Here is a 27,907-nt window from a genome sequence, read left to right on the forward strand (position 1 = left end):
GATAACTGAACAATAAAATCTGAATTCTAATACAGACACGACTAAACACAGTAAGTCCAAGCATAATATTATATTCACTTAAAATGAGATAAACGTTCTCATAAACAAAATAAAAAAATATATTTTGAACTGACTAAAAACCTCTTATTATTAACTTTGCTACTCAATACACTGGCAGTAGTTTTCTGCAGCAGTTTTTTTTTCCCATAACAAATTCAACATAGTGTCCTCAATTACAGAAAAGATCTAGCCATTGAAGTAGCACAGTGAGATTCTGAGGAAACAGAGAGAGAGAGAACCAGTCCTGCAGCAGGTAGTGGGCCCCAGAACACAGCAGACACCTCCTGCAAAGTACAGAGTATGAAAAATAAACCATGACAGGAAAACTGACCAGCTCAACAGGTAATGAAAAATTCTATACCGCAGATTAGATAAATGAACAAGAAATGACTACCAGATAACACCACAAATTAAGGAAGGAAAATTTAGAACACAGATTCAGATTAAAAGAAAGTTTAATGTGGATTTCAAGACACTAAGAGGTAGTCTGCTTAGATATTAGAATTTTAAATGAGAATTAAAGAATTATGCATGTAACTACAAAATTTAGAAGCATAAATCTTATATCTGAAACATTAATTTCATATCCTATAGAAAAAATGGTACTTGCATATTAACCACTACCAGGAAAGTAAGTCCGCATTACGGTATGGAGATAATACACCAATACCTAATTGTATCTTTATTGCAACTGTACTCTTAACCTTCTAATAATTTCTCATTTTTTCTTTATTCTATTAGCTTTGACAGATTCTGCATTTGTAATTTTCGTAATGGATTTGTAAGAATTGCAAAATAACAAAACAGAAGTTATCTGCTATTTATAATCCTGAAATACTCCTAAACCGTGAAAGCTAAATCCCATACAAAATTATATACTACTAAATAAAAATACCCTGCGGAAATACAAGATAGGAAAATGCATATAAGTGACTAAAATTAGCAGAGGAAATTTATTTATAAGAAGCCACATTATGTTTGCATACCTATGAAGCTCATTTACTGGTGGTTCAAAGAGTCAAATTTTGCCAAATAATAACACAGTACATTAACTTGCCGACCTCTGACACTCAAAAATCAGGAGATTTTTCACAAAATGATAAAAATATAGTTTTTAATAATGAATTAACTTTAAATAGTTACTAATTCTTAAATGCAAGCAACACAAAAATACCTTGCACATAAAAAAGATTTTTATTACTTGTATCGTTTAAGAAAACAAAACAAAACAAAGACACTTTAATCAGTTTTCGTACAAATCTTATGAACAGTGGCAGATTTTGCTTTCGTATTCAGAATTTTATGAACAGTGGCAGATTCGTGCTTAGCTAAACTTACAGTAATCGGAAAATGTTTCGTCTGTTGTGCAATTTTTTTATTTTGAGAGAAATTTGTATCAGCTTTACGCTTATATTTTACAGTATTATTTTGAGACCTGCTAGTTGAATTGCTGAATGGTGCAGAAATTACTTTATTTTTCTCAAACCTATTTTAACAATGTAAGTAGTAACTACACCTCCATTTACTTTAGGTATTTTATAACTTTCAATCGAGCCTTTTATCTTAACTCTCGAAGCATTTAATTCTTCTTTAAAAAATGCAAAAAGGTTCCATTGATTGAGGATTCTAGATAAGCATTTCTTTAAAGACAGCCAGCGTGTACACACATATTTCAAAATTTTTCTAATTTCAGTATTAATGTATTATTCAGTATTAATAGCCAACCTATGACACTCAAAAATCAGATTTTTCCCAATGTTAAAAAGACTTTTTAAATGATAAAAATATAGTTTTTAATAACGAATTAACTTTAAATAGTTACTAATTTTTAAATGCAAGCAACACAAAAATACCTTACACATAAAAAACATTTTTATTACTTGCGTCGTTTAAGGGGAAAAAAAGACACTTTAATCAGTTTTCGTACAAATGTTATGAACAGTGGCAGATTTTGCTTTTGTTAAGAAAGAAACTTCATAATTTTATTCATAGCAATTGCCACGTAGGCTGCTTTCGCTAATAAAAGTTTTTCTAATGCGTTATCACTAATATTAGTTATGCAGCTGTTGGAACTGTTTCAATTTTTCCTTCCTTTTAGAACTCCTTTCAAGATAATAATATCAACAATGTGTTTATCCACATTTATTGGTAAATAAGCTGCCCCTTTTTCAGCTGCTAAATTTAAGAGGTGACAGGTGCACCTCATAATCTGCAAATCTGAATTTTCCTTTCTTAAGATGCCACCAACAACAGTCTTCAATCCTATTATTACTGGTGCATTATCGGCACCAAGTGCTAAGCAAATTATTCAGAGGGACTGCATTTTCTTTTAAAGTTTTAAAATTAGCTGTGCTATATTAAAGCCTGTTGAATGTCCTTCTAAAGTGGGGACAGAAAGTAAACTTCACTGAATTTCTGAAGACTCTGGATTAAAAAAAGAAACAACAAATGGATACAGTGTTGAATCGGTATTATTGCTTCCATTCGTAAAGAGGCAGGATGGAGCTGTTTTAATGCAATCAATAACTAAAGATTTATTTTTCAAACCCATTTCTTTAACAATTGCACCTGTTCTGGTCCTTGCAACTGAGTATTTCTTAGCAATTTCACTATTGGGAAACATTTTTCTAAATAAAGCTGCAGCGTGATCCGATGCATTCAGTGGCAGGTTGTGTTCCAGTAAAAAGGCAGAGAACAGACATTCTGCATTAATAATTTTTTGGTTCTTTGTTTCTGAAGAAAAAATTAATTTTTTGTTTTTTTTCAAAACAACTCACGTTGTCTTTGTGTTCTTGTGTACACACATAATTGAGAACATCCGCCCTTCCACCATGGGAAATCGAAAAATCGCAACAACAGACGGTACACAACACAAATTTATTACATTTCCTTGAGGAAATAATGATAAGTGAACTGTGTAATATTTTTGAAACGTACTGGAGTATTTCACCTTTCTCGCAGACATAGCAAAAGATGATAATTTCTAAAACTATTTCCCGAATGCACATGTACTCATACAACTTAGAACAAGATGAACGAAATAACTAAAGAACATCCAAATAACAGCCTTGAGCTTGCTTTGTGCTCGTTGGCTAATATATGCCAGATGACACGCAGTGGAGCTCGATGCTCATTGGAGAACAACGTTTCTGGATATGTATGCTCTCACTCACAAAGCAGAAATTCTCCTCTGATTTGCAAGGTTATGTTTTAGATATAATCTAGAGAAAATTTAATTGCTTTCAGACGTCCAAAATAATATTTTTTTGTTCATATAACAAAGTATTAAGCCAAGTTCAATAAAAATTGTGAGAAATTTTAAGAATAAGAAAAAGTCAGGAGAAATATATTGTAAATCGGGTTGGCGGGAGTGCGGTAAAAAATCGGGAGTCTCCCGCCTAAATCGGGAGAGTTGGCAACTCTGAAACAGTCATACAATTATCTTTCAAAAGCCTGCCTTACTGGAGTAAACGCTACAAAAATTGCATTAAAGTTACCTTGGTGCCAATAAATTTCATAGTGGTTAATATATAAGTACTAAAAAATGTTTGAAATCTGTATAAAACAATAAGAAATGCATTCTGAAATTATCTGTCAGAAATTAAAAATTCAAAAACTGATTAATAATTCTATATTCAATATAAAAGAAAATATAGCCTTAATTATGAAAAATGATTCTTACAGTTATTCTGAGCCGGATCTCTGGGTTTATTCAACACTTCAACATAGTTTGAAGGGAATAATCCAACAACACCACTGAGTTCTCCTTTCCACCAAGAAGGATCATCAGTATTGACCAAAGTTATAATATCACCTTTCTGGAATGTCAGTTCATCATGATGCTGCCCAGCAAATGGATATAATGCAACAACCTGGTCTAAAAGGGGAAAATAAATAAATAAATAAATAAAAATAAAAATAAAAATATTTATTTCATTTATATAATAACAGGACAAACAAAATGTACCATAAAATAAATTTTATTGATTAATCTCATACATAAAATATTTTTCATATCTGACTATGCTTGTTTGAAAAGTATAAATCCACACAAGTAAAAACACTAAAATTTGTAATTTGGCTATCAGTTTAAGAGTATAATTAATTAAACAGTTCATAGCCAGTCATGCTGCACTGTAGGCTATATATCTACTATGTTAAAGCATGCTTCTCAAGAGAACTTTCCAAAACACAAATCTACATTAATATTATGTAATGGGTAAATACGATCAAGGGCAACTTGTTTAACCAGATAATGTGATAAAATCATCAGCAAGATCTATCGAAAAAGCTCCAAGATTAGTCTAGTACTTCTGGAACAGCTCGGAGACAGCTAGTATACTGTGATATCAGAAAAAGAGATGACAAAAGACGAGTGCTAGAAACAGACGTGGGGAGGGGGGACACTGACATCTCCTTCCCCTGAATCAAGATTTACTTAATTGCACTTTAACTATGATTTAGTTTTGAATTTCCATCTGATGTCATAGAAAAAATGCTGGAATTACCTATCAAATCAAGATAATAGATGTTCAAAATAAATCAAGAAAATAGATGTTCTAGGCCTCTTTACAATGATAACAAATAAAGAAAATGAAGAAAATGACTAGTTACATAAAATGCCCAATTCAAAACACTATTAAAGAATTCAGATAGTGTTGCAATAAAGGATGTTAACCTATTATAAACAAATAAATCAAGAATAACTACATAATATACAATCAAAATAATCCTTGTTTCCAGCACAAAACTATAAAGGATATATAAGGAATATACAATTTTTTTCATTTCAAAAAAGAAAAATTACATTACACTCCAAGACATTTGAGGAAAGGCTTTTTTTTTTTTTTTAAACAAAGTTAATACAACAGAAAAGTTAAGAATTATATTTGAAAACATCTTCATTATAAATAGCTCACTAATTAAACTGGTTACTGCAATTTTTGCTTTAAATATGTTCCACCATTTTAATTAACACCTATTTTGCATACATATCAAAAGCTTCTCTCTAATTTGCACTGTTTGTTTTTAATCACTCTTTCTATCCCTCCTTTTTCTAGTGCAACAAGTGGATTAAAAAAAATATTAAACTCTGCTTACAATTGGGAAGGAACAAGTTGACACATCATACCTCCTGTACATAAGGGCATGTCATAAAACAGCCAGCCTAGTGTAATGGAAAAAGTAATGAAAAATTTTTAGGACTACATCAGGCAGCTCGAAGAGGCCAGAACGGATCCCTTAATGACATGAAATTCAAGACTTAAATGAACATCAACAACGTTTTGCAATTCATTAAATCTTTCATTCAGAGAAGGAACCAAGCTGCCAGAAATATGCATATGGATAATTTACTAGCCTGGGAATATCTTTTGGATTACCAAAGGATACTTCTCAGGTTAGTAAACAGGCTCTCAGTCTGATACCAACTTATGAGATATCAGGTGCCAATATATTTACAGTACTCTCACTCTCGGAGGATACCAGCTCTGATGAAGAACCACCAAATACAAATAAAGGTCATCAGACATGGCAAATGAGAGAAAAAACCTGCAGTAATGCTTGAAGGCCTCATTAAGACTCAACTATCCTCTTAAGGTGCTCTATTCAACCAACCTGACGATATGGATACTTCAGTGAATGATGACAGTGTATCTATATCCAAACCACAGGTTTCAAATCCACAGAACATGTAAAATACAAGAAAAAATGCTATGGAATGAGTCCTTCTTATAGTAATCAAGGACAAAAGATACACTTGGAAAAAGTTAAAAATGTTTTTCAAAAGCAACAATCTACTTGACTGCAGATAAATGACTGCTGCCTTGATAAATGATGCATGGATACTAAATGACACACCCAAATGTGGACATCTACTACAAACTGACACACCTTTTAAAGGGACAAGTGGACATGAAATTCCACTTGTATATCTTTACAGAAGAAAAGTTAAAGGTGAGATAAAAAAAAAGATCTAAAGAAATCTAATAAAGAAAATTAAGACATTGAGGAACATCTGAAATCTAAAGGTTATGATCAGATGCAGGAATGAAGAAGTGACACAGCTTTACCTATTTCAAGCCACCTTAACCAAATGTGAAGTCTCGAAACAAATATTTATTGAAGTCAAACTCGTTGACATGGGAACCAAAGTTGAAAAATACTGAGCCCTTACAATGGTTCAGATGCTAAGCATCAATTAACACATAGTCTGGATTCAATCATAATTCAAGACGTATGGGATGTGATGAAAATCATTTCTCATACCAATGCCCAAATAAAAGTAAGGAACAGCCATGGTGAGCAAACTGCTCATTCATTCATACTTCCAGTTTTAGCAGCTGCGAAAATTTCCAGAACCCAAAGTGGACAAGACTAAACTCTATTCTGATAGAGTTATCACAAATAAATTGTATGTGCATTTTGCTTCCATCCTCCATGATTTCAGAAGCAAAACATATTCTTGAGGACTTAAAATATATAGTGTTAATCACTCTGCCATTAGTGAAACAGCACAACTTTTCAAACCTATTTCAGATCCACTCCAGGTTAAACCCAACCAAGAAAATAAAATTAATGGATAGTCACACCCACTGTGTACCAATCACAGTGATGATGTGGAATGCATAAAGCCTTCGAAGGAAAAAAAAATCTCTGAGATTAATCATTTCCTCCATGAATATGATACTGATATTACTTTGGTTACAAAAACTCAGCCACACTAAGCAGCAGCATCAACTTGCCTTGATGAATTGGTTTATTAAGTTGGAACAATTCAAGGAGATAAGTTTCAATGAAGTGCATCAAAAAATGTGTTTAATTTAATAGACCATACAGGGAAGTCATGTGGAGTCCACATCAGATTTTTTATTATTTTATGTTTCATTATATTAGTCATTCATCTCTCAACTTTAAAATGGATAAAAAAATTTTTTTTTAAGGCACTTCACGTTTTAGCACAAAAGATGAATTGTCTCGGGGGGGGGGGAATTATCAACTGATTTACCAAATGAGGATGCAAAAAAACAAACAAAAATGGACTTGTACTGCAGGAGTTTATTATCATCAAACCCCCACTACCTTACATGCCCCTAATAAATACATGTAGAATATGCAATTTTTGGATCTCCGAGATGTTATCCTTTACGCAACATCCATCCCCATAGGTTTGGATGTTCACAAACTTAATTCTGACCACATCCCTGTGCTCATCTCTTTAGGCACCACAAATACAAAAATTCCAGACTAAGATTCCATGTGACCACCACATTAATAAACTTCCAAAAAACATCTGAGGTTGAATTTATGAATTCTTCACAAAAAATGGCACCTCACCAGGGAGTCTAACCCGAAGAAATGCATCAACAGTATAAACAGAAAGATAAAAAAAAAATCTTGTATAGAAATATTGTAAATAAAGATGAAAGGACAAAGTAATTAACTTGAGTACAACAGACAATTCCATCTGGTCCTTTGTTATAAAACTAATAATGAAATTATAGAACTAACAGACCCATTTAATCAGGAGCTACACTTGCACTCTATAATGAGAACAAGGTAAAAATACTGGATGACTATCTTTGAAGATAAATTAACACAGCCAATATCCCCTACAAATTTGTCCTTCATCGTTAAAATGAGTACTTTCCTTCAAGATTGGAAAAATCAATCCATAGCAAAAAAACTGCTCAAACCATCAACTATAGCCACTATCAATAACAATATCAGGAAACTCCAGCCAAAGCCCCAGGCCATGATGAAGTCTCAAACATAGCTCTGTGAAATCTCCCCTGCAATGACATTCGTAAATTTACAAGTACTGTTAACACTTGCCTAGCAAAAACTTATTTCTCCATTTCCTGGACACTTGTGAAGATAATTCTCACACCAAAATAAGGTAAAGATGCACAAAGACCTGATGTACATAAACCAATAAGTCTACTATTTAGCTTAGGAAAAATTGATGAATGTATTATCTTGCAACAAATGGAACCACTTCATTAACAACTGCCACCACAGCAATTCGGATTTTGATGAGATCTTTCAGTTACTAAACAATTAGTTTGCACTGCGGAGTTTCCTGGTGCTGCACCTCATAAAAGACAATGCATTGCGTTACTTATGCTAGATGTCATGAAAACTTTTGATCGCATCTAGCATGAGGGGCTTAATCTTCTTCTCAATGCAGGAAAATTGAAAGATTATCCTATCGATAAAATCTTTTCTCACAAATTGAAAATTCATCATCTCCCAAGGAAAAGATTTCTCCAAGACTTACCCAATCAGTGCAGGAAAGCCACAAAGCTTGATCCTCGAATCACTGTCCTATTTATTTTATGCGGCAGATTTCCTGTTCCTTGCCTGTTATACTTATGACACAATTATAGCAAATCAGTAAATGTGAACTTTGTAGTGAAAAAAACTCCAGGATCATGCGTCTGTCATTCAAGATTGTATGTGCAATGAAGAACTGCTATAAACATGCAGAAATCTTATTCATCAGCAAGAATAAAGTTAGAAAGCAGGCTTTGAAGAAACAATTAACGTTATTCAATAAAATTGCACCAGTGGTGAGACATGCTAAATATTTAGGTGTCATTTTAAATGATCATCTGACTTGGTCAGATCACATTACTAACATATGCAACAGAACCACTTAAGATAAGAACTGTCTTCTCCTTATTGGAAAGGGTCAACTAAGTCTTACAAATTTTTTTTTAAATTCTACTATCCATCCTAGCTTTGTGTACACCATACTAGCATGGATTGCTGTTTCTATGAAGGACATTCTGAAACTTCAGAGACTGCAAAATAGATACCTTAGAACGATCACAAGTGCATACTATCTGACTAAGATTATGTAAAGATAATAACAAATGCAAAGGTTATGCAAAGATTTAAAAACAGAACTTGTCTAGGACAATTTAAACAGGTTAAACAAAAATTTCTGTAACAAAGCTACAAAATGTGAACATCTTGAATAGTTTTAATCTTATCCAAATATGCAAAGCTTCATGAGGAAGCCTTCCGTGTACTTGATCACTGATGACGATTTTCCAACCTGAAACTAACCACTGTGTACTGTAATTATATATAGCTTTGAAAACTTTTTTAAGCTGATAACCTGAATTATACCATGTACCTAATATTTCATTCTCTGTTTCTGCAGCTGTACATGTATCTAAAATACAAGGCATGTTTTTTTAAAGTAAGTACTGTTCAGATATAAAAAAGAGACAAGTAGAATTTTCTTACCATTTTATTTTTATATAAAAGCTACTTCTCAGACCATTTTTCTACACAATTTTTGCCAATAGTAAGGCACTTACCTTGTTTTACAACACGTTTTTGAATCCCCTCTTCATAGAAGTCTGCCATCTAATTTGACACTGATTGCAGCATCGTCATTTCGACTTCATCATCATCATTGTGGCAAAGACTGCCTAGATGCTTCTTCATATGCAGGAACAGGTGCCAGTCAATGGGCACTAGATCAGGACTGTTTTAAGTGAAATGACGCGGCGAAATCTTGAGTTTGGTTTTGTGCACCTCCGTCGACATTTTTTGGTGCCCAGTGTGTGCACAGTCTTTGATAATTTAAGCGTTTGTTCACAATTTCATATAGAACACTGAATGAAAATTAAGGAAAGTCCATCAGATAATGACAAGATCTTAAAAAGGCTGTTCTGTTTCACTCATTTGTTAACTTTCTACAGTAAATCCTTAGTAATGGCAGAAGGTTGCCTACATTATTTATCATCATGAGCATTCGTGCAGCTATTTTTAAAAGCTCTAACCCATTTCCTTATCATTACATCACTCATAATGTTTTCCTCGTACACTTTACTAATTTGATGATGAATTTTAGCCACATTCTAGCATTAAAAAAGCAAAACACTGATCATATTTCACAGGAATTCTCAATCAGAATAGCCTTTTTTAATATTCAAAAACAAATGTTAACATATCGAAAGTTTCCGTAATGGTGGCCGTGCCTTACCAACAGACATTTAAGAGCATGCTTGCACGGAATGCTGCCCACAACACTGCCATGCCAGAATTTCAAAACAGTACTTACTCTAAAAACATACCTTGCGCCTAACCCATACTTGTCTGCCAAACTCCCACCTTATTCAGAGGAAAACACACTGGATAAACTTGAAAAACAATGATGCTAACCATAGCATGCAAGACTGTAGAATGGGAGATTGAATTCCATGGACAACTTTATTCCCCTCTCCAGACTGCTCAACCACATTATCATGAAATTTAGTATTATTTCTTTCCCAGATATTTTAACACCATTTATTATTGGTTTTGCATGTGTGTGACTGTCAAAAATGATAAATGGTTATTTTTGACACTGTTAACAAACAAGATATGTCACTGAAGTCCACAAACAACTTCCTTTCCCCAAGGACTTCCCAACTACATCAACATGAAATTTAGTCTTTCTTCCCAAAGTATTTTAATATCACGGGAATTTCTTATTACACCTATCCCTCGATTTACACGAAAGATAGGTTCCGCACAAACAGGGCTGTGGAGTTGGGTAGATTTTTGGGTAAAAGGAGTCTGAGTTGGAGTCACTAAAAAAACATGTCAACTCTGACTCCAGGTTTTGTTGAACAGTTTGAATTTGAAATGAAATTAAACTGAATTGAAAAAAAAAAAAAAAAAAAAAAAGACAAACTGAGTTAATATTTTTCTTTATGGACTATATACATTAATAAATAGTTATTTTCTATTTTATTGACATATTAATAAATAAATATAAGGGAGGAGAATGGATGTGATATTTGCCATTATTGATTAAACTGCTTTAGTTACAATTTAGGTAAGCAGCAATAGCAGCAAGAACTCCCAAAATTGATGCCATTCTTAGGAAGTGAGCAGGAAAAGGAGCAATGCAATGGAGAAGTACTTATTTAATGATATAGTGGTTATTAGAATTAAGAACTTTTTCAGAAGATGTAAATAACCCTAATATTTCACTAACAGAAAGACTGTGGAATGATCTTGCAGAACTGGAAACCCTTCTTTCAACGCCGTATAGAGCCACAAAAAAGCTACAATCTGAAGAATTAACAGGAGATGAGAATGTTAGAAGATTAGATAACCCTAATGTTTCACTAACAGAAAAATTGTAGATTGATCTTGCAGAATTGGAAACTCTTCTTTCTATACCGTATATAGCCACCAAAAAGTTACAATCTGAAGAATTAACAAGAGGTAAGATTGGAAGAATGTGATTTTGTTCTTTCTGAAATGGAGGGTTTATTGCAGAAGGAATCATTTCTTCAATGAAGAAAAGAGAAACTAGTTTGCTAGACAATAAGATCGTGCTGGGTTCAATATATGTAGATCCAAAATGCCGAATTTTGTTGGATGACAAATTAAAATGGCAGAGAAAGCCATCTATGAACTTTCCTTAAGAATAAAATTATTCTCAGAACAACTGGAGTATTCAAATCAAGACAGTCAAACTGATGATATTGCAACTGAGTCTCTATCATCCTCTTCCACTGATGAATTAGATTTTGAGAAATATTTGGATAATATTGAAAACACTAAGGCAAAGCGAATGAAAATAAATAACCAAGAGCCTTTAGATATAAATATGAAAAAATATAAACAAGATTCATACACGGCCTTTGAAGAAATAGATAAAATATGATTGCTCTTGCAAGACACGTCTTTTCGAACTTAAAATAAAAAAAAAAAAAAAATTATATATATATATATATATATATTATATATATATATATATATATATATATCCTGAAAATTTAAAGGAAGTAGCCCTAACAGTAACAGCTCTTCTTCCTACTCAAGTCAGTGTGAAAGGACTCTTCTCAGTTCTGAAGTTTATCAAACTGGATCTATGGCTCTCTAACAAAGAAGATCTTGCCGAAGTTTTACTGTTTCTTAGAAATTCCTAATGCCAGTTTTTCCATTTCATAATAAATGCTAATTAATATAAAAAAATTTGCTATGCATCAATTTTTTTCTGTAGCATCTAGTACTTTTTTTTTATATTAAAAAAATAAGCTGTACTCATGTGTATATGTTTACATATATATGAAGGAGTCGAAGTCAGAGTCATTAAAATTCCAGGATAATATTGTGCTGCATCCGAATCAGCAGATGTATTTTCTCCTTTCAATCCTACACTATATAAAGAATGTCTTTTTAAATCTTGCAAAACCAACCATCACTTGCGGAAAAAGATACCTTTTTTTCATCTGACGAAGTCGATGATGACTGATTCTTAAGTGCTTTATAAATCTTTAAAGCCTTATTTGCAATAGCATTAGTATCAATTGGAATTCATTTTTGATTTTGGTCTTCTATCCATATCACTAATGCCTTTTCCATATTTTCCATTGTAACATCTCTTACATATGAAATCTATCATCTCTTATTGCTGCACGTTCTAGCTACTACACTTTTTCTAATAGAGTCTTCTTTTTTTTTTTTCTAATTGTCTTTATTGTGGTTTCATTCATGGAGTAAAACTTAGCAACATCTGTTACTCTTTCTATTACATAGACAATCTAATATTTTAATTTTTGTTTCTTAAATGACTTCAAGTATATGTATTTGCATATATGCAGCTGAATATACATTTTTACCAAGTTTTTTTATATCCATTAATTTTTAAACTGTTTAAAACTGAAATTGCGTAAATCGAGGAATAGGTGTATTTATTTTGTGTGTGTGCGAAAGCATGCATTCGCCTGTCAAAAATGATGAATGGTCATTTTCGACACTATGTTAACAAGCTATATATGTCATGTCACGTGGTATTGACAGCAAAACCTGCAGTCAAAGTTGAAGAAGGGAAGACATCATAATTACACTTTTGCCTAGTGCTGCTATTTCAACTAGACAACAGTAATGGTTAATTATGTTTCCTTCTTTTTTTTTGTTATATGACTTGAACTTAAGCTAAATTTTCATTTATTACTCTATTTGCTTTGTTTTTGTTTTATTGTACTTGCATGCTTTGTCATCATTATTTAGCTTTTCTCAACTACATTTTCAAAGTTTATTGATACTTCATATTTTGAAGAAAGCACCTTTTCTTTTTTGGTCTTTAGTCTTTTTGTTTATTCAGATTTCCATATTTATTTGATATGGTTTTTTTTGGTAATATTATTCACATGCTTTGCATCTTTCAACTATATTTTTAGAGTTCAACATTTTAAAGTAAATACAATTTTTTTATTCTTAAGTTTTATGTTATAAGCCATTTTTGGTTGTTTAGATCGATGTAAGGGATGGTACGAGAGGTAATCATCATAGGAAATTTCTTTTGCTGCATAACTGTAATTCAATACTAATACTAGTGTATGATACTGAAAACCATTTTTTTCCCAGCAGTTTCAAAAAAAAAAAAAAAAAAAAAAAAAAAAAAAGGGAGCACTAGTTAAATCACAAATTTTTGAATGTATTTTGTTAAATAGTTCATAATGAGTATGTTTTGGTCTAAAATTTTCAGTAAGTTTAACTGGCATTATTGCTCCACCTGCTTCTTAACAGGGCAATTTAAAAGTTCATTCTTAAAAAAGAAATTACATATAAACTATTTTATTTGAAAAAAAAAAATGCATGAAAATTTAAATGCTTTTGGAAATCCTAAACAATTTATATTAAATATGCCATTTTTAAGTAACATTATTTTATTGACACATTACATAACAGTGCCATCAACACTGATATTAAACGTGCTAAATTGTCCATTTTAAAACTATAACATGTAGACATGATTTAAAATGTCTTCATCGAATACCGTATGGAGCTTTTTATAAAATGCTCTTTATTTGTTTCATGAGAGTGAAATTAACACCAGTAGTGGACATGCTTTTATCGGTTTTAGAACTGTCATGTATTGATGCAATTTGGAACATTTTATCTGAACATTCCCAAAAGTTCTTGAAACACTTGCATCGAATGCTCTCTGAACATTCCAGTGTTAGTTGAGATTTTATACCAGTCTTCACATAAATACCTTTTCTAAAAATATTTTACATGAATAAAGCTGTTTTTATAATAAATGTTATGTCTTTTAACCAACACTGCAGTACAACAATTATCGAAAAGGAATGTTTCTAAAATGAATACTTTGGTGTTTGGTTGCTTGAATATGGCAAAGCACAGGAGGTTTAGCTACCTGACAGAAGACATTAAACTACTGCTATCGCTTGGGTTCAAGCGCAGGTTAAACTACCAGTATTCATCAGTCTTATCACTCAGCCACTGGTAGGGCAGTGATTTTCTGAAAGCTAGGCACTTGCTCTAAATATAACTTGAATAGCACATACTTTTATAGCACATTTATAAAACATTTTGAAAAGTACTAGTGTTGTACACCAAAATGATACACATTCTAAGAAAATGGTTGTAATATGCACCAGTTCAGAACGTCATGTAGAACGTAGTTTTTATCACATGATGGGGACGTTTTGAAAAATAGAAATGTTGTATTTTAAAATATCCATCCTAAGACCACAGCTGCAACATGTATCACCTTTGCACATTGTGTAAAACATACTTTATAGTCTATGATGGAAATGTTTACAAAAGTACCTGTGTTGTGTGTTGAAATGCATGTGCTAAGAACATGGTTGTAATGTGCACCATTTTAGCATATCGTATAAAATGTACTTTTCTCTGCTTTAGTGGAAATTTAAGGCTGCTATCACACATCCGTGTGTTTCAGAAGAACAACTGTTTGGAACAATTTTTCTGCTTTGTCACAACAGCCAATCAGTGCAGATCACTTTGGGATTAATATGTAAAGGGGGGAAAGTGGAGAACAAACAGGCTGATAGGTAATTGGTTGAAAACGAACAACTTGCAATTTTTTTTTTTTTTTGAAAGGAAGGAAAATATCACACGTCTTTTTTCTTTCAATAATAAACCAAGCCCCCCCAAAAAAACTTGTATGAAACAGTTGTTTGTATGAAACAAATGTATGTGTGATATGAGCCTTACAGTAGCAACTCCTTACAGCTGGCATACATAATTTTTTAAACAGATAGCCCCAAGAACACCTAAAATCCAACTTGCAGTGTTCTTGAAGAATTATAGACACATTTCACTTTATTAAAAAACAATGTTGTCATACATTATGAAGCAATTGTTAAATCAACACCAGATGGAAATGTTAGGATTTGTTCACTGAATCTGTAGTCCATTTAAGAACTTGTGCAATGTATGCATAGTACTGCAGATGAGCTCAAGAATATAAACTTTGGGAGGGAAGAATGTTAGAGTTGTTAGTTAAATTTACTTCAAAATTTCAAACTTCATATTTATTACCTTATTGCAAACGAAGGAAGACACACTAACTATGAAATTAATTTTCTCATAATTATTCTTTGCTACTGTTTAACATAGTTACATATGGAACTGTATAGATTCTTTTGATGACTCATTCTGATGAAAACCTTTTAATGTACAGAAATATATAAATTGCTTGTTAATGTAATCATTTAATATAAAGTGTACTTCTCATTATTTCTATTTTCCATATTCTGGGCATTTCTTTGACAAAATGTTCTAATAACAAAATACTACACAACTTAAGAATCAATACATCTTATGATGTCACTAATCAGACTTTTATGCAATAAAATATATTCATAAATGATTAGTGATAAGTTAAGCAAAATGTTGAATGCATTAGTTTCCACTATCATAAGACTATGAGCCAGTTGTAACTGCAAATGCTCAAGATCTGTATTCACAGCAAAATTTCTAAAGAGTTTACACATGGAATGCTTCATAATTTTGTAATTTCAAGAAATTAAAAGCTGATTGTTCATTTACAATTAATTTTATTTGCACAGAAATATATAAATAATTTAAAAACTTTTACTAATGAAATCTAATAGCGCATTTTAATTCCCTAATCAATTTGCAAAATGAAAAGTTTTTTAAAAAATAATTTCCATATAAGTACCAAAATAGCTATAAAGAACCTTAAAAAACAGGACCTTTTTCAGTTATTTGAATTTTAATAAGAATTGTTCTATACTAATTAAAATCAACTATTTTTAGTTTCATTCAAAAAGTAGAAAATGATGTTTAAAAAGCAAGAAATTACTAATACCTGATTGTTGAGGGCCTCCATTTAGATTTTCATTAAACCTAGAATAAAGCATTGGTTCAGGAGTACTTCGATTGCTACTTGCACGACTTCCACTTAGTTCCTTTACATAGGATGCTGGAAACCATCCTACTTGTCTTTTTTTACCTTTCACCTGTATTCACCCCAAAAAATATTATGTAAATTATTATATATAGAAGTATAATTTTTATGTAGAATGTTCACCTAAATGAAAAGTTTAAAACATAGGAAATACTCAGTGATAATAAAAGTGACTGACCTGAACTTCTCCTTCCCACCATCCATTAGGTGTTTTCTTTCTCACATGAACCAATTGTCCTTTTTCTAATGAGATTTGTTCAGGACCAGTTGCTTTATATGGAGCTATTACAGTTACTATTTCTCCTTTCCTAAATTTACCCTTAAAAATAAATGCAACATTCAGTTGTGCCAGACATAAAGAATAAGCAATTGACAACTAAATACTGTCACAATACATTTTAGGTATATGGTGGGTTTACTTGAAAAAGTTTCATAATTAAAGAGAAACTGCATTTAATAATGCATTATTTAATACACAACAAAAATTTTCTCAAATAGAAATTTAGGAAATGCATGTACGTTAGAATTTGCCTTATCTTAACTTGGTATCCAGACTACCTATCTGCGCCAAGCACAATAAAGCTAGCTCTGAATTTGTTACTATATTTTCAATTTACATCATAGGTGGCTAAACTATGACCATGTTAGAAAAAAAATTTGTGGGGCCACATACATAATATTTTTTTAACAAATTGAAATAAAAATTAGTTCTATATTGTTTTATTAAAATAAATTAACTTCTTTTTTATTATTATTTTTTAATTTAAATTAGATATGTATAGGTACATATTTATAATTAATTTATACAAGTTTTGTTTCATTTAGTTTGGATTTCATACAGATGGAAAAGATTCAAATTAATGAGGTGGATGAATTTGCTTTTGCTGAACAAGCAAATCGATATCGGATTTTTGTATGCTTCATTCTTGGAAATAATTGTTCACAAACATAGGTACTACCAATAGCTCAAGACATTAATAAAGCATGATTGTGAAAATTAGGATATTTATTGTGGGGTAGGTAATCTTTATAACACTTCAGTAAAGAAACATTTTCAAATTTTTCTTTTAGATGAATGTCACTTTGCAGTTCAATGCATTCCATTTGAAGATTTGAAGGTAATTTACTTATTTCCAGAGAAAATGGGATAGAAAATATGTTGAAATACTCTTCATTTTTTCAAAACTCTTGACTTAAATAAAAAATTAATGCAGCATATTTTACATATTTTGCGCAACTCAGAGGTTTATGTACAGCCAAAGTATCGAAATATGTCAAATCTTTTACTTTTATTTGATTGTGCCAAAATTTTAACTTTTTTTCAAACACTGCTATTGCTTGGAACATATTATTAATAAATTAATTTTTTCCTTCGTATGGTTTATTTAATTATGGCAAAGCACACTAGGGCTATCTGCCTAAGGGAAGAGATGCCTTCGTGGACGACTTTCTAAGGGTAACTGGCTCGTATACACGTTACACATGGGGAAAACCACAAAAACACCCATGCAGCCAGCCCGTTCGTGGGATTCGAACCTTGGACCGAACTACCAGTGTTCAGCGAATTTACTTCTCGGCCGCTGGTGGGCCCCGATTTTTTCCTTGAAGTCTCAAATTTAAATCATTCAAATGTTCTGTTAAGTCTACTAAAAAAGCCAAATCTAAAACCCAATCTTCGTCTTCAAATTCAGTCACAGGTTTTCCTTTTGTTTCCATAAATATTTTTATTTCAGTTCTTAAATCGTAAAATCTTTTGAGCATTTTCCCCTTACTGAGCCATCTCACTTCTGTATAATAAATAACATCTGCAAATCCAGTGCCCATTACCTTAAGAAAATCTTGAAATTGACTATGATTGAAAATAAGAGAAATGATCTTATGCATGCTATTTTCACAAGACCCGTATTACGAGACGAATTTCACATCCCGTGGAAATCCTGGGAGCCATATGCGGAGGGCTTTAATTCATCATGACATACCAACATGTTTTTAATTAAATTTTTATTTTAAAATAAATGTCAACGAATTGATTACATATGAATCAAACCAAATATATATATTTTAAATAAAAATACGTAAATTTAAATACTTTCACAATTTGCATTTGGGCCGCATTTTAAAGACTCTTGGGCCTCATGCGGCCCACGTGCCGCACTTTAGACACTCATTATTTACACGATTTAAATAAATATTAAAATAATATTACATATTATATATTTTTAAGAGGATATCAGATTATTTCAAATGACTGCATATGATAGGTGGACTGCCCTATATTGCAGTTTGTAAATCATTTGGTAAGCAACTAGCCTACAAACATCATCAGGAAAATAATCAAACACTGAATATAAGCCAAATGTTCTTAAGTTTATTCCGTAACACATTACTTGATTCTAACAACTGCTCCTTTTATAAAACTATACTAAACAGACACAGTGATAGTATGTCAATATTCTCTCTGTGTAAGAAATTTCTGTCTTACAACATGCAATATAATTGCATATGTATAGTTACTCGCTAAGATTCTTTAGATCATATATGATTTTTGAAGATTTAAATAATTGTATTGCACTTTCTCAGTATGAGGACACTGTTAAGAAGCACTACAGAGCCCATAAACTAATGGCTTAAGCGCTAAAGTTCCAAAGTCATCAGGACTTCAGTGATTGCAGATTTTAGATCATCAAATTAAATCCCATATAGTTATAAGACATATAGAAATTATAAAATTAAAAATATGTAAAAACAATTATGAAATAATGAAAGATATATAATCTAAAGAAGGGGGAAAACCCCCTTAACCCTTTCCCCCCATTTAAACTGTTTAGTTTTTTGTGCTGAAACTTAAATTTTATACACAGACATTCCTTGTTCAGTTACAAAATTCCATTGCTTAAGTCTTGTAATTGCCATATTGAGAATTTCCACTAAATTGACCATCAAAATTTTTTCATTTATAACAATTTCTTTGTCATGTTTTTCACTACTGGTAATGATACCTTGAGGATTTTAAAGCATATGACAAATTTCTCCAACCAGTAAATGACTGATGGCTGGGGCATTGTCGTCATAAAGGAAACTTCTTGTTTATCATTTCCATTTACTAACACTTCTCCATTTTTCTTCACAAATTCCAATAGACTGAAAATTTTAACCTTTGCTTGTGATATCCAAAAACTTTCAAATTTGCAACTAGCATCATCATCATCACCATGACATGTGAAAGGTGGCCATAAATTAAACCAAGAATTTTTTAAAACATCTGCAAGCACACTACCTGTGATACTGCAATGCTCCACATGTAGATTTTATATTAAAATATTAAAAAAAAATCTTTGAAAGATCCTGCCTTTGTTCAGAAAATTCAGCATAGATTTTAAAAAGGCTACTTTAAATCTGCATTTCAGTGTGTAACGTTTGCAATAAGTGATGGATATACAATTTGATGGGAAAAGATGGAGATGCTATCATTTACTGAAAGTTTAAGTGAAGTATGAGTTCAACACTATAATATAATCAAGATAATTTTTATATCATCTAAACCAGCTGATTCCAAGCCTTAGATACAGAAAGAGTTTTCAAACCAATCATTCATTAATGTTTGTGTTAGTCCTACTTTTGTATTTGAATGACAGATACAAGCAAAATCTTCGCTCCTTTAAATGCATAAGGTCAAGAATTTTTTTTTTTTTTTTGCCTTTCTTTTTCTTTTTTTAAATTTCTGGAACATTTACATTTTGTGTCTTTCTGCAGCATTCATTCATGTCAAAATTGTTAATCTCCCTCTGAAATCCTTAATGGCAGTTGTGGACTATTCTGCAAACATTGCCAAGTTGTTTCAGGGCACTATTACAAGAAAAAATTGTTCTGTTGTAAATTTGTTCTGGAGATAACTTTTTGCTATTAACGATTTCGATGAACTCATGTGCAAATCGTTGAGCTGTTTCAGCATCAGCTAAAGTTTTTTAGTATGAAAATTTTCACTGCCTTATACCATACTCATTTTTAAATTTGATTAATCAAAATGCTGCATATATGCAATCAGTTTTTAAGTCCATTCTATCATGAAATATTTTGGCTTGAGCCATTAGCCCTATTGATGGCATGCTCTCAATGTGATGACTGACATTCAAATAAAATATCCTTTTGTTTTGCAGCTCCAGAATTAAAAATACTTTTTAACATAATTCAAAATTCAAACTTTGATTTGAATAGGATAGTTGGAATAATAATAGCCTGCAAAAAATTATAAGCTGGATCAAATTAAAAACTAAGGAAGAGTGCAATTTGCTATACTGAACTTAAGTTCCTTGCAACTCTTCCATGGTGCTATGCCAACAAAAGAAAAACAAAGTGAATAGCATCCGACTCAAAATAAATATGTCTTGAGGCTTTACTTGTGGTTTAGGTCAGATAGAAAAGTGGACTCAAAATATCCCCCCCCCCAACCACTAAAGGGCTTATAGTGTTATCGTGGTGTAACCTTTGAAGGTCATGGCCATGGTTAACATCAATACAACATATTACCATTAGTCATGGTATGATTCTCTAGACAGCAGATGTTTCAAGGTGACATATAGAAATCTAAAATTAGTCATGAGAAAATATGCTTTTACAACACTCCACTTTTTCTGGAGTTTTATATTATATATTCTAAACTTAATGAAAAAGGGGAAAAAGTGCAGGTAGTCTAAATATTAGATCACTTCAGATACTGAACATTATACAGTATAGTATTATAGATAGGTAAAAAATAAAATATCTTAAAAAAATTAACAGCAAGACTAGTAGTATTTTAAAAAACAAATATGTTGATGTAGTAAAACTATTATGCTTTGCATAATGGTTAAAAAATTACCATATTTTAAAATTTAATCACTAAAACACATCTTGAACAATTACAGCAAAGTCTAATCCTTTACTAAATTTTTAAATTATAATTTATTAAATTCCAGCAACAATGTTAATACATTTGGGAGGGAAAAACAAAAGAAGCCGACTATAAATGCTTAAATATATAAATTCTGTGATATTCAGCATGCAACAAGCCAGTAGTTTAAAATATCTTAATATATCAGTTAAAACAAACTGAATTTAACAGATACTTTTGCTCACTACATTTAGTGGCAATTAGCCAACAATTTATTATTTGAGTTAACTATGAGAATATCAAGGAGTGCGCAAAAAATTACAAAGTGCCATACAAAAGAAGATGAACAAATCAAAAACATACTGTATTTTTAGCAATTTCATGCAGTGGAAATTAAGAGAAATAAAGCATACATATTAGCACTTTACCTTAGGTTTTGGACTATACACTGACATCTCGTACTGTAAGCATGTTAATGTTGAAATCATTAATTTGTTAATTCGTGGAAAAAATTGACATTAAAAATACATATAATTAGATACATTTACAAACCACATTATGAAAAATTAGTAAGATTTATATTTTATATTACAATAATTTAAACCTTTGATATTTAATGAAGCTAAAGAATTGTACAGAGACAATTAAGCATATTTAAGTATATCTTTTATGTGATATTAATAAAATATGCAAAATATTAGAAGTTATATTGCACTATAAATACACAAAAGGAATAAAAAGCATGTACACCTCCACAGATGAAAAGGCATCAGTCTTAGGCTCAGCCTCATTTACAATAGCAGCCTAAAGAAGGAGGGGGAAAAAAATAAATAAAATAAATAAATAAATAAATATTTCCTTACGTATAAATATACAGGAACTTAAAAACAAAATGAAAACAATTTACAGATTCAATAAAATGTATTAAAATAAATAATATGACTTCCAAGACAAACATTTTCCTTATATACTTGGAAGAATAAAAAATTAATATAAAAATCAACTTTTAGGGGGGGAAGAAGACGTATGTAGATCGGTACATATTTTATGTAAAATTCTATTGATTTTGAAAGTACCAAGACTGAAGAGGCAAAAAATAGTTACTACCAAAATTTTCCTGTACAGAAATTACTAATTAAAAGTAAATCTTTTTTCTTAAAGTTTAGTTTCTACTTAAAAAAAGGAACATGGGAATTTTTCAAGTGAAAACATAATTTTAGAGTTTCTATTTTTTTAAATGAAACATGATATTGATGAAAATAAATCTTACAGAAATTTAGTTTAGGTTAGGTTAACTGGCTAAGACTAAGCATACAAGAGCTATAGGCCTAAGGTGATGGATGCCTTTCGAAGGAAACTCTGTCTTATTCACATTCCATTGAGGAATCACAAAAACACTCATGTAGTCACCTGTTCAGTAGGATTTGATCCCATTAATAATTATCAGTGTTCTGCATTTTTATCCACTTGGCGACTGTTAGGCCAGAAAATCAGGAATTTTCATATATTCATCAAAATTTAGCTTTTAGAAAATATTTTAGATTTGAGACAGAATAAATATAAAAGCTATTTTTAAAGAATATGCAAAGCTAAACAGATAAAAATATATTTCTTTTTTTAACTAACCTGTCCTTCAGCTTTCCTTACATAATTACTTGGAAATATTCCAGTTCTGTTCCCAATAGTTCCAGTCCACCAATCACCTTCTTTTTTTGTTACTAAGATAGTTTCACCAACTTGGAAACATAAGTCGCCTAATTCTTGAGACTGATATGCATAAGTTGCCACATAATATTCTGGAATTCCTTCTGTATAAAAGAGAGTTTAATCTTGTATTTAACATATTTACAGAAATTTCATTAAAAAAAAAAAAAAAGAAAAAACACACACATATATATATATATATAAACAATTTTGCTAATTAATAAGTAAAATTTTAAAATTTATCTTAGATTTCAAAATAATATGCAGAAAATTAGGCTTAATTCAAAATAAAAAATAATATGCAGAAATTCAAAATTATTTCTTCATATTATTTTGAAATTTATTTATATAAATTTTGAAATTTTCATACATTTTCATTTTTATCTCTTTAGTTTAAAATTAGATTTAATTCACTGAACTCTGGATTATCCAGTCTGCAGACAGTCCATACAAAGAAATTCTCTAACCACTGCATGTATGCATACACACATACATATTTAAAAAAAAAAAAACGGAGGCAGGAGGAGATGAAATATTTGGATCAGGAATTATTGATCAGGTGATTTTTAATGCAGTTTATCTCATTACTTAATGCATTTAATAATGAATTGACTTTTCTGCCATGATTGAGTTCCTATTATCTTTGAGAGGTGAATATAAGAAAGTTCTCCTAAAAAGAAGTTATAGCTTTCAGCCTCACTGTAATTATATCTGGTTTTCCATGGCTTTGAAAATATAAGTGAAGGAAACACAGAAGTAAACAGAAAAGCAAAAATGATGAGGATGAAGTTATTTTTGGATGAATTTATTTCTGAAGCAATTGCTTAAGATAAACCAAGAGAAGAACATGAAAAGAAAGATTATTTGGAATTCTAAGGTTGACTAAAGTGGGGAATAGGCAAGTGCAGAGAAACTCTTATTACATGTGCAAATAAACTATGTTCAATCATAAAGAACTCATGACTTTGCATAGTGCTTATTGCAGTGTCTGAAAAAAAAAAGTTAGCATTTAAATTTAATATATATATATGCAAATAGTAAGTTAAATTTGTACTTTCAAAGTTAAAAACCTAGTGGTAAAGCAGCTAAGATTAATGAAATTCAATTTAGCAAAATATTTTATTATTAAACTCATATTAATTTAAGTAAACAAAATCATGTATAAGAGCCAGTTTCCCTTAAAAGTCCTCCATGAAGGCATCACTCCCCTTAGGCAGATGGCCCTTTGCCATAATTAAATAAACTAAACAAAATTAAAAATGAGTGTGAAAAATGTATTGTAATGCAATGGAAATAAATCAAAAAATTAGTAATTTGTTTACATACAATGAAATTTTTTATTTGTAGTTATTTTTGTAAAATAAGCGGATTGTTTCTAGAATTTTTTATAGCATTACCGTATATATACCCGTGTATAAGTCGATCCCCCAACTTTTGAGAAAAAGTTTTCGGGAAAAAAAATTTGTCGCATGAGCGTGGCCGCCACTAAAAAACAGCATGCCGATGTACTTGATAAAATTACACTCACTGTTTAGTGAATGTTTGTTTATTTCCATTTTAGCACATGATAAAATTTTAAAATACGTACAAAATTTCCAAAGAATTTCATTTGAATACTTCAAACTTTGATTCAAAGTCAGAATCTGCAAATAAATCCTGAAATTCTTTTTTCAGTCAGTTAGCGAGTCGACATAATTTCATCACTCGATTCATCACAGCTAGTGTCATTATCATCACTTGGATAGATAGCATCATATTCTGTGCCATCCAAGTTATTGGAACTGCGACACTTTTTGAATGATTTAATAATCATTTCAGCTGGAATCATATCCCAAGCGTCTTTCACCCACCATGCAATTAAAGTTATGTCCGGCCTTCTAATATTGCCACCTTTGGTTTTAGTAGGCAAATCAGATTGTATTCATTCTGCCAAATACTTGAACATATTCACCTGGAACAGCTTGTTTATGCTGACATCCTGTAGTTGTAAAATGGATGTCAGCCCTCCTCAAATCACAGAAAGTGTTGTTTTTGAACTTTCTGCATGCTTTTTTACAACTTCTGAACGATGTGGTCAAAACGAATCCCAAGTCAAAAGCAAAAGTTTCTGTAAAAGTGCACCTGGGTTTTTGCATCATACCTTTTGAAACCAATCAATTGTTAGGGTGTTGTCTATTCAATCATTTTTCTGGGCGCGAACAAGAACACCTGCCGGAAATGCTGCTCTTTTCAGTAACATTTTTTGCTTGAAAAAAATCATGGAAGGCAACTTATTGCTTATAAAACAGAAAGAATAAATAAAAAATTTTGTGTTTTATCTGTATGAACAATATATTTAATAAGTTCGCCACCGTGTCATCGATCGGCAGTGGTGTATCTTTTATTTTTTTGGTTCCACATATAAGTCGACCTTCTACTTTGAAGTTTGAATTTTTTTCTTAAAATTGTCGACTTATACTGGGTATATATGGTAAATTGTTTTTTTCTTGTTTATTTTTAGTCTATTAATTTAAAATTAGTCTTTTTATTATACTTTCTATGTTCATGTTTTTACTCTTACTGGGAACCTGAGAGAGGGTAAGCATGTTAATCTAGTTTATTTGAGAGATAGTTGAGTTTCTTATGTAATTCTTAATTAATGATTGCAGTTCAGTTACTCTAAAATAGGTTGAAAGGAACAAATGCTTAATCAGTGTTTTTTAATTATTGCATGTGAAAATGAAAATTAATTACTGTAATTTTGGGTAGAGCCGTGGCTTATTTGTGTTTAAAAGTTGAAAATTTAGGTTGGCGGCGTATCTGGAATTTTATTTTTCTTCTGTCCTTAAAACTTCGCTAATTCAGATCGTAAGTAAAGCAGAAGCGAGGTGGTAAGAATTCGCTGCAATATTCTAACCTCAGATTGCACTAAGGCAGCGCAATAAAAATGGAAAACTTCCCTAAGGTAGTAAGTGGTGCTCTCTGTAAAGACACTGCAATGCATGTACTTCCTCCTAAACTCCATGGTTTTTCCCATGCTTTTCTATGACTTTTTGTTTTACTGGCAACACTAAGTTTACTTGCCAATTAGCGTTGCCACCTCTTTACTGTCAAAATCCGGGAGAGGAAAAAAAGTTTCTGGGAGCAGAAAAAAAACCTCTGTCTTCTTAATCTCGTTTAAAAGTATTTTTTGAGCTGCAGGAACAAGCACACTCTCGCATATGCTTGTACATTTTGTTCTACCACAAGAAGTCGTTTTGGCAAAGAAGAATCTGGAAATAGAGTGCTTTACAATTTGTGCAATCCTGGCTATTAAAAGTGTGATGGTGCTTAATCCTATGATAGACTGAAGTAATTTCAATTGCCGATATATTGTCTTGTTCTTCTGAAGATTAATTCATGAAAAAGTTCAAAACCGATTGCGAAGAATTCCTATTCAATATTAACGACTGGTGTTTTTTTGCTTTGGAGAATGTACAGTTAAAGCTTTAACATCCTCGTACTTAATATTAACTGTTTACCGACATATTTTGCATTCTCCATTAAAGTTGTCTCTCTTCATCAGCTAATCAAATTAAGTTAACCACTTGTCTTGAAACAACGCCGAATACTTTTTTTTTTTTTTTTTGGTGGTACTAGTTTACTTGCAGAATCAGAATCGTTTTTTTCACTAATCATTATTATGAAAGCATTTAAATAATTTCAAAATATGCACTTGTTTGTGGATAGCTAGCTAACTGCAGACTAAATGAAAGAATGGATGGAAAATGAGAGAGGGCGAGGGGAGATGAGGGCGCGTGTGCGCTACACGCAGGCATGAAACAATGACTCATCCCGTAAGTTGCTCACTCACCGTAGATCGCTGTTGCAAAGAATATGTATTGACATAGACGTTCTTTGGCTGCTGTGCACGGTCATGTGATTTTCGATGCTTTCAACCATTTCGTCCGTGCACACTGTGTTGTTTATTTTCGAGAAACTTGATATTCCATTATTGTAATATTTATTTTAAATTCCTTCCGTGAGCCGGAAGATTTTAATTTTTAGGACTCAATTACGGGAGAATCCTGGAATTCCGGGAGAGGTGGGAACCCTATTGTCAAGTGCTGTGTTCATTCATACACGTTTTTACTGCTTTGTAGCTTGCTTTTTGATTGCCTTATCATTTGCACTTTCAAAATATTATTATTGTTATGGCTCAAAGAAAAAGTTATACAGCTGCTTTTAAGCTTTTGACAGTGAAGAAAGCCAACGAAATTGAAAATCGTGCTGCGGCTAAAGAATTTCAAGTTGACGAGCAATGCATTCGGCGGTGGAAGTCTGAACAAGAAGAATTAGAGAAAATGTCTAAGAATAAAAGATCTCGTCGAACTGGTGTCATAGCCTGGCCTGCTTTGGAACACAATTTAGAGAAATGGACAACAGAGCAGAGAGAAAGTGGATTATCAGTATCAACAATTAGAGTTCGTCTTCAAGCAAAGGTAATTGCTCAACAAATGGGTATTAAAAATTCTGTTGGAGGACCTAATTGGTGTTTCAGATTCATGAAGCAAGAGAAATTATCAGTCCGGACCAAAACAACAATTGGACAAAAGCTTCTAGTGGACTGGCTTGAAAAAAAGATAGGTTTTTTGGAGTACACATCTAAGAAAATTAAAAACAAAATTTGAAAAGAGGGCAAATAATTAATATGGACGAAGTGCCCGTTACTTTTGACTGTCCTCAGAGCAATACTGTTCATTCAATATGGGAAAAAACTATTTCAGTGTTAACAACCAGGAATTAAAAGACTTCTTTTACTTGTGTTTTGGGTTGTGCTGCCAATGGAGAAAAGTTCCCCCCTTTGATAATTTTTAAAAGAAAAAAATTCCGAAAGGAAACATCCCAAAAGGAGTTATTATTTGTGCCAACGAAAAAGGAGGGATGTGCAAAGAAGTGACATTGTTTTGGCTGAGAGAAATTTATCAGAAAAGGAAAGGTGCTTTTTTCCAACCCTGAGGACTCATTGTTCTGGATTCAATGCGGTGCCATTTATTGGATACGGTAAGGTCTGGAGCAAAAAAACTTAGCACCGA

At 31.6% G+C, this 27,907-nt stretch overlaps 1 protein-coding gene across 3 annotated transcripts in view; it reads right to left on the reverse strand.

Annotated features, from left to right (window-relative positions):
* The window catches only part of Dap160 (dynamin associated protein 160), a 178,486-nt gene that overhangs the window by 74,428 nt on the left and 76,151 nt on the right, over positions 1-27,907 (reverse strand). For 2 of the 3 annotated variants that reach the window (XM_085808735.1, XM_085808737.1), the window contains 6 exons: positions 22,776-22,957; positions 21,900-21,953; positions 21,578-21,610; positions 16,458-16,598; positions 16,181-16,331; positions 3,743-3,937 (listed from right to left, as the gene is read on the reverse strand). In XM_085808735.1, the coding sequence (XP_085664861.1) occupies positions 3,743-3,937; positions 16,181-16,331; positions 16,458-16,598; positions 21,578-21,610; positions 21,900-21,953; positions 22,776-22,957 (756 nt within the window). The remainder of the gene's footprint in view (positions 1-3,742; positions 3,938-16,180; positions 16,332-16,457; positions 16,599-21,577; positions 21,611-21,899; positions 21,954-22,775; positions 22,958-27,907) is intronic. The other variant, XM_085808736.1, reaches the window with a different exon arrangement.

Source organism: Stegodyphus dumicola, chromosome 1, assembly GCF_044657685.1.
Source record: "Stegodyphus dumicola isolate Sdum_Otavi_A_Nest chromosome 1, ASM4465768v1".
Lineage (NCBI taxonomy): Eukaryota > Metazoa > Arthropoda > Arachnida > Araneae > Eresidae > Stegodyphus > Stegodyphus dumicola.